The 8,770-nt window shown below is 44.3% G+C and overlaps 1 protein-coding gene across 12 annotated transcripts in view; it reads left to right on the top strand.

Annotated features, from left to right (window-relative positions):
* The window catches only part of SSBP3 (single stranded DNA binding protein 3), a 65,225-nt gene that overhangs the window by 989 nt on the left and 55,466 nt on the right, over positions 1-8,770 (top strand). For all 12 annotated transcript variants that reach the window (XM_018564009.1, XM_018564006.1, XM_018564005.1 and 9 more), the window contains exons 2-3: positions 8,113-8,185; positions 8,481-8,542. In XM_018564009.1, coding sequence (XP_018419511.1) covers positions 8,113-8,185; positions 8,481-8,542 — 135 coding nt within the window. The remainder of the gene's footprint in view (positions 1-8,112; positions 8,186-8,480; positions 8,543-8,770) is intronic.

Raw genomic sequence — 8,770 nt, 5'->3', positions numbered from 1 at the left:
CTGGCACTGATTTCTGGTGTCCATTTCAACTCTTCAACCCAGGTGGATGTTGCTGATGTTCCTCTAACTATGCCCCCGGGTGGTAGGTTCTAATGTCCTTTATACCTCCATTGAATTTTCTGGTGCCCCTGTAGTCGGCACCCCCTGTAGAGACGTGTTGTCCCTTTTACCATATATTGCTTGTAAATGTGTGGTGTTCCTCTAAGTAACCCAAATTCATTCACCCCTACATGGTCCCTGGTCTTTTAGTCCTTGACCCTCCTTGTAATTTCTCATGTCCTATAGTAGGAATATAATAGGAAGTCTAGTGTTCCTTCTCAACCATCCCACCCCCTTCAGTCAAATGTCTGGCCATCTTTGATGTCTGTTATTCACGTCACACGTGGAACGTCTATTGACCTCTCCAACCATTTACACACGGGGGTGATGTCTAGTATCCCCAATAAAAGTTCACCCCAAAAATTCATATCTAGTGTTTCTTCTCTATAGTGATACTAGGGTGTCCATTATCGGCCATGACCGATCACCCTCGTCGTGTTTGATGACCCCACTTCTCTTTACTTGCACAGCCATGTCTAGTCTTCTGCGGTGGGTCACCTCCTCTGATGTCTCCACCTCAGATTTACTCCTTCCAACCTTTTCAACCTACCCAACTATTCACTGTAGGTCCTCACCATGATCTTTGATGACCTCTCTACTGGTCCTCCAACTCTAGTATGTGGTGTCCACCTGATTAGTGCAGATACCTCCTTAAGGCTCTTCTGTCTTCAGCATTATTTGCTACTCTAAGCTGAGATTTATCTTGTTTACTGTGACTGCACTTCCAACCATTCGCCGCTCACGTTGCCGATCCATAAACCCTCCTCTGGTGTCAGATCTTGGATGTGCTGCGTCTATTGCTTCCCTTGATAAGGACATCACATATGGCTGTGTGGCGTTTGACATGACGTGTTGAGCTCCATCTGTGCTGTGTGACGTGTGGTGTTCCTACTCCTACCCTCCCACCGGGAACTATAACCTCATACAGCGTGAGTCTCCTCACAGTTGTGTCCTCCTATTTATTCTCCACCTTCAAAGCTTTGAGGTTCCAAACTGAAGGAAGGGGAGAGTTCTGGTGTTCCCATTACCAGCCAATCCTATTTACTTTCCGATTGTAGCCGGCGTTAGAGAAGTGTCACCAAGAAGAATTGGTCCACTATGGGAAATGTTTCTACTTACCTGGGTGGTTTTGGGGTTTTTTTTTTGTTTTTTTTTTTTTAACTGGCCTACAAGTCCTGTGTCCATTCTATACTAAAATTGTTTGTCTTACATAAGCACTTTAGAAGAGCTCCGTGAGGATGTCCAGCTCTGTTTTGTACTTTGGATGGTTCTTGGTTTAAAAAGTAGTCAATGGTAGTGTGTACGGTCACTTTTTACACATGATGGTATTTTTGGCTGCTTTTTTTTTTTTTACGTATTCTATGGATTGCCCGGGGTATTCATTTAAAGAGAACCTGTCACATAGTGAAACCCTTACAGTAAAGCACATGTGAAGTGTCTTGTTTCCCAGCAGGTTTTGGGTGACCAGTTCTCTGCACAGGAGCGGCGCTGAGCACCAAGTATTCTGTTCTTCTGTACAGCCATATCTGTGTAATGAGTTTGAATCCGCCCTTTCATGAACAATGTCCTCTGAACAATTTCTGCCCACTTTATCTATATATCCCATCCTGTGTCAAGAGCTGTTACACTAAAGTGCATGAGAAAACCCAAATACATTTAAAAGTATGTGGTGGCAATGTTCTGCAGCACTCGGGCATAGTTCTCAGAAACAAGGTGTTGTAGAAGGTCCGCGTGCATCGTCCTTGGTGATGGCAACTTCATGCAGAATAAAAGTAAATAGCTGCAAATAAGAGGAAGCACGGAGCCGAGACGAAGCCACTCACACCTAGAAGACGAGTATTTGTAGATCACTGAAGGTCTCGATTTGTGAAGGTGACAGGTGGACGTTGGTTTGCCTTTGACATACTTTGTCGCAGTGATGTCACTTGGACCTTGCAGTTTGATTGGCTGCTCTGCCTGGTAACATGGCCGCCACCACCTTTGTCTGAGAGGGGCAGACATTCCGCTTCTTTGTCTCGTTCTTCTATATCCTGTTTAATTAATTTTGGTTTTCCTGCTTCCCCCTCTTGTCGGCTTCATAGTAACACAAGCGTCCCTTCCCCCTGCTTCCTTTCTACAGCTCGCAACAAAAATTGCGTTCCTACACAAATTTCCATATACTGTATACTTCCATATACATTTTCAAATCTTACCTGGGCAAACTGAAGAGAGATCCTGATTGGTTGCCATGGGCAACTGCTACAGAATCTGTGTGCTCTAGTTTTAGATTTAACGTCAAACTTTTACTCCTTTTGTATTCTAATCGCTTGTAATGCTTAACTCCAGGCAAACCGATGAAATACATAAAAAGGGGCTGTTCTTACTTGCCAATGGATCTGTATTTCTGTCCATCCGCTCCTGGAACTTGCACAGTCCTGCCACACAGCACATCTCTTGCTGACCGTGGAGGAGACCTGCTTTTTTCCCCCCTACCAGTTATCCTTACAGGTTTCCACTCCACCCCCACCCTGTGACCTGACAGACTGGTAAGCTTATCTGTCACTATGCTCTCTCCTATCTGCACGCTCCTTGCACTGCAGCACAAGTGATTGGTTCCTTGTGCTGCTTCTCCCACTCTTAGTCTGAGCTCTGCTGTACAGGGAGTGCCAGAGGCTCATACCAAGTCGTATTTAGGTACTCGTACATCTTCCAGTTATCAATGAATATGGAGCTGCATTCATTTGTGTCTTTAAAGTAGTATTGAACTCCTAAAAAATTTTTTTTTTATAATGAATCCAGATGAAAAAAAAATTGCCCAGGAATGTATTTTTGTTTTTGCAAACATCTGGCTCTGACTCTCTCAGCTGAGCTTCCCTGAACTTCCTGTCCAGTACGAGATCACAAGGGACAGAGCAGTCTCCAGTAGCTGCCCATCTACTAATTTGGAAAATGAAGTGGCTTGCCTTGCTGTGTCTGTATGTTTGTGGAGACGCACACAACTTGCTAGCACACACAAGGGTGGCTCCATAGGACCCTGTGAGGTAAAGGAGCCACCCTAAAACAGGATATCGGAGCCAGTGCTCAGGGGATCAGCTGATTCTCCAAGAAAAAAAACTTTTAAAACATCAAGGAGCAGCGTCCATTGTAAGTATTTGAGATGGCTTAGAAACCTTTTGACTTTAATATCTGCCGGGAGTTCAGCTTTAAACTGAACCTATTGATTGAAGCTGCAGGAGCCCAGGAAGCAGCATGTCAGAATAAGCAGTCTATTCAGAACTATAGACATGTGCCTATGTATGCAAATCTCGACTTTTCCTGTAAAAGTCTAGCTTTGCCCCACCCCCTCCTGTCATGAGAATTCCTGTTGGTCAATGCAGCCATCAATCATATCAGATGACCAATAGGGAGGTATGTGGGTTAGAAGGGGCAGGGCCAGGCTAGGTTTCTGCAGAAAGTTGAGGTTTACATATATCTGAAGCTACTGATGTGGTTTTTTTTTTTTTCACACAGTAACCTCTTATGTAGGTTTGTTCTCATCATGCATTTTTTTTTTTTGAATCGTCCATCTTGTCTTTCATGCTTGAACATTTGTGTGCGTTCACTTTTTGTGAGTGAACGTTGGGGGGTGGGGACCTCCCTGGGGTGCATGTGGCCTAAAAAGTAGTTTAACATCTATGTAAAACCTTTTTTGTTCATAGTTTTGGACAGAATAAGAAACATCTAGACCCCCTGCCAAGTTTTTAGGGCTGTCCAGGGCTCTGTTGGAGAGATTTACCCTCACTTCCTGTCCTACTGAAAATGGTTTGCCCAAACAGGAAGTGAGAAAAAAAATCTGCAAAGGGCACAGACTGGAATACAAACTTACAGACATTTTAGGCTTCCCCATCTCTGCTAAAGAAAACAATTTAGATTTTTGTCTTTGTTGCTGTTGCAAAGCTCCCCGCACTTCCTGTCTGCTAAATATCAGCAGGACAGGAAGTGAGGGTAAACAAAGTCGAACGGAGCAATAAAAACCTAACAGGGTTTCTAATACTTCCAGACTTTATCCAAAGCTGGGCATACACTGCAAGGTGATTTCTTGGCTCATTTTGTGTCAGCATGGGGGCCACATGAGGAAACGAGAGCAGCGTTTGCATAGATGCCTGTTCATGGGACTGGCCAGACCGTAGGCCCAGAGATTCAGGGAACAATGCTCTTCAGAACTGGATCAGAACTCGTACACCAATGTAATACTCAGTGTGATGCTCCCATTTTTTCATGTCAGGTTTTCTATCAATGGGGCAGCCAAAATAATCCTCAAACTCTTACATGTCAGTAGCTGTAAATTTGAGCTGTGATGATGATTGTGAAAGTCAAGGCTGGGCGATACAGAACGCGCGTCCCGGGACGCTCAATTGCACACAGCGATTGCTGCGAGGCTCCATTGATTTCGATGGGGTTACATTCGAAATCACAGAAAACATACCTGTTTTAGCTGCGATCGTGTTCAGTGGCAGGAAACCGCGTGATCCGCCCGGCGCGACTAAGGTACCATTATAAAATAAAAAAATAATGGCACCGCGATCGGCGGAGTTGGGCGACTCCATGACTGTATGGCACTGCGCACTGTATCGCGCACCATTGTCGCACGATCACGGATTGCCCAGGTGTGAACCTGGCCTAAAGCGTATCTAAACCCAAGAACACAAGTCCAAATATACCTGTTAGACATTCACTTCCTGTACACTGGACTGAAATCTTAAATAATGTTAGCTTAACCAGCTATCTTATGTGAACTACAAAACACCTTCTCCCTATGTATGGCGATATGGGGAGGAGGTGTTTGTAGTCTGAATCAGGAGAGCAGACTAGGGTGAGGCTTTAAGCATGGCTGTACTTTATTATACATCATTTCATGGAGGAGGGTCTGTAAGGTAAACACTGTACTCTGTTCTTCCTTTTTAGGGCTAGTTCACACCAGCCCCAGTGCGTTCCGGCACGGTCGCCCCGCACTGGAACGCGTGGCACATCAATGCCTGCGTTCCGCTGCGGTCAGAAAAAAATGCTGCATGGACTGTTTTGTGTGTGACCGGAACGCAGGCATTAATGTGCCATGCATGGCTGTGGTGCCATTGACCTCGATACACTGTCACGCCCCCTCCCGCCTCAGAATGTAGTGAGCCGGCCGGGATGCGATCCAGTGCGCTCTGGCACGAATCGTGCCAGAAAGCACTGGAGCCGGTGTGAACTAGCCCTTATGGTTTGAATTTATTTTGGAAACTTTCCATAAATGGTTTCTGCGCTTGCAGTGTACCTTTTTGAACTCGTTGGCAAATGTGACTTTTCAGTCACTAGCACATTGTGCTTCCTCCTTGCAAGTCATAGCCAGCCCTCTTCTAGGAGTTTCTAATTACTGCCACTGCTGGCCCAGCTCCTCCTCCCCTCCTCTAATATAACCTTTTTATGTAGCACTGGGGGTAGGAGGTATGGGTAATGCTATAGAATAGGCTGGTCAAATCCCAGGAGCCAGGTCGCCAATGCTCCTTAAAACAGCAGCTGGCACCTAACTTTTGAGGTTTTCTCTAGTTATGGAGCTGGCTTCCAAAAAAATCCTGCTGGCGCCTGAATTGGATAGACTGGCTCCGGAGCTCCATGTTTGTTCACCCCTTATGTAACCTACATTTTATACGTACTCCCATCACTGGAGCAATTTTTTAAACTTTATTTTATTGTTTATCCGATTAACCGATTAATCGAACCTAATAATCGGCTAACTAATCGATTTTGAAAATAATCGTTAGCTGCAGCTCTAGTTTCTTTAAGGAGTTACTATGTGAGACAACACATCTTGTGTTATGGGGTGGAGGCACTGCTGTGATGGGTAAATACATAGTCCTCACTTAGGTCCATTCCCACCACAGAGTTGCATTGCTCCATTTTGGGTAAGAATTGCTGTACATTGCCTTGTAGGTGGTTTGGCATTCACATCACGTGAATTAGGGCTCTTCAAAACCACCAGCCGTTCGCACTGGCGGTGCCATTATTTTCTAGGAATCTCACGTTTTCCCGCCGCGATTCCTCCCGTTCAATTGGCACTAATAAAGCTGCGTGTGGTGTGTCGCAAAACAAGGTACTTGCACCTTTTTGTTTTTCGCGATTTGCCGAGCGGATGTAACCCCATTAAAATCAATAAGGCCGCACTGCAATCGCTGTGTGCACAAGCACACCATCGCACAGTCCCAGGTATTGCTCAGGTCTGAACCTAGCCTTCCAAGGATGATCTGTTTGCGTTCCTCTGGATCAAAGCTGGAGGAGTTGGGTAGATCGAAAAAAGGTTGTCCATCATGTTCTAGCAATTAACTTTGTAACCATGTAGAAAGTCATTCTGCTTTGAAGCGATTTAAAGAGACTCCATCACCTTGCCCATTCAGCTCACCCCTGATCACTTTATACTTGCCTGTCCAGTGCTTCTGTGCCACTGGTTCTTCTGTGGCCAGCCCTGTAAATAGCTTGTGCTTCCCAGTATGTGGGAGCACATGACCTCCTCCTAATGAGCTGTGCTTGGACCTAGTGGCCAGTGGCATGATAGAAAGGGTTGGGTCATTGCTTTTATGAGCTCCAAATACCTGGTATGTTAGTGGTGACTCAGATCTAACAAGGAGTGGAGGGGGGACACTGGAGAGGTGAGTATAAAGCGGTCAGAGGCTTAGTGTCTGTGTCTGCTTCCCTCACTTTGACTTGAGTGGACAATGTGACTCCTTAAAAAGAACCTGTAGTGCGAGAAAAACAAGTTTTAATTCTGAACTTCGTAGTTGCCCGATGATCATATTGATCCAATGGCTTTGATCTGAGCCAGTGATTGGGAACTAATACGTGTTTTAGTTCCTTATTCATTCTGATATCTCTGGCTGTATCTTTGTGGTCAGTGACTAAGAGTATTAAACCCCCGAGAAAGCCAGGAAATCGGCTTTTGTAGAAGTTCAGCAATGGCGGCCTCCATGTGTCTTGGTATAGGCTTCCTATGCCCATGTTGCGTGACATCTGCTTTTAGGTGTAATTAATTGCCTCTGAGGCAGCGGTGAGACTTCTTTGCCATTATTCCCAGTTCTCATTCCCTACTTTCTGTGCCATCCTTCATAATATAACATAATTCAACAAAAGCAAGTATGAAAACCTGGGATCTCAATTGCCAAGGTTCCACCACCAGAATAGAGATAAAAGAATTCTGGGGTTTAAATGAGCCAGTTGGGTGGGCAGACATGAGCAGACTGATGACTTTCCTCTGTTCTGTTCCTTCACTGTCCAATCAGCAGGCTGGAGGCATCTTCCTGACCAAGATTTGCTGCCAGTGCAGTAGTAGTCCGCATCTGTCTGCGCCGTCTCTGCCGAGGTGCATGATACTAACTGAACTACTTGAAAAACCCTTTGTCAAGTAAAAATATTCTGTATATGACTTTTAACTATTTAGCTGTTTGCCTGTTCTTCTTAATTCTTATCTAGATAGATATATAGATCTCTCTCTATGTTGAGCTGATTGTTTTAAAGGGTGAATGCACTTTTATCAGAAACCCTGTTTTCTGCAGTTCCCTCTGTAATTCCTATACAGTAGTCCAGACCGTCGATGTAGACTAGTGGAGGTCCTCACAGCCAAGGAGGTGCAGGAACAATTTCTATTCTCGGGCTGTTACAGAATTGCTATGCATGTGGCACCTGCCATGGAGCATTGCTATCCAAGTCGTGTGTGCTGGAGGAAGCCATTATATGGCTAGGTCTAGCTCATACACATCTGTTTAACAGGATCCTGGAGGATGTAAACAATGCTTTCTACCTGGACATGCCTAACATTGAGAACCTTTTGTTAGTCTTCTTCTGAGGAGTGAACAATGGAGGAAATGGGGGGGTGCAGAATATGGGGTTTCTCTAAAAAATTGATTTCCCCTTTAAGGAAAAGCTGAACATTGCTAAGTTCCAATTATTTTGGATATGCTTTAATATTTGCGCAATTGTCATGCTTTTAATGCAAACACTTACATATTTCTCATTCTTGTCTCGCAGGCTTGCTCTTTATGTATACGAATACTTGCTACATGTTGGCGCCCAGAAATCTGCACAGACGTTCCTGTCTGAGGTGAGTGCTGGACTTTGAGCTTTTTATTTTTCTTTTTGAATTGCATCGTTGTCGGTTAACAGTGAAGAGTTGAATTGGTCAGCGGGCTCTTCCTTTGCTCTTCTTTTCGTAGGTTATCATTTTTGTACCTCCAATCAGATAATCCACTTTGGAAGCTGAAGATGTTTCATAAAGCCCAGTATGAAAAAAGTAACAAGCTGTAGAAGATCAATGACTCATGACTGTTTTAGATCTAATATAGTTGTCTGTCTTGATCAGTACCGTTGTAAAAGGTTTTGTCCCGTTTGTCTTACAGATAAGGTGGGAGAAGAATATCACATTGGGGGAACCGCCGGGCTTCTTGCACTCTTGGTGGTGGTGAGTGATACTTGCATCTGTCCCATATGGTTTTTTTTTGTTTTTTTTAAATGTACAGATATTCCAAATTTGGTTAATTTGCATTTGTGTTCTTCTAAAATGGTTAAAGGTAAAAAAAACAAAAACCTTATCTACCAATTCCGTAAGCAGTTTCTGTTTAGAAGAACATAGAACAGAACAGGTTGGATAGATTTCCAGGTTCATTGCTGTGCTCCTAAGAAGCAACAT

The sequence above is a fragment of the Nanorana parkeri genome, unplaced genomic scaffold (assembly GCF_000935625.1).
Source record: "Nanorana parkeri isolate BGI_ZX_2015 unplaced genomic scaffold, ASM93562v1 scaffold715, whole genome shotgun sequence".
Lineage (NCBI taxonomy): Eukaryota > Metazoa > Chordata > Amphibia > Anura > Dicroglossidae > Nanorana > Nanorana parkeri.
Note: the sequence above shows the minus strand (reverse complement) of the source record. Positions and strands in the feature narration are given on the sequence as shown.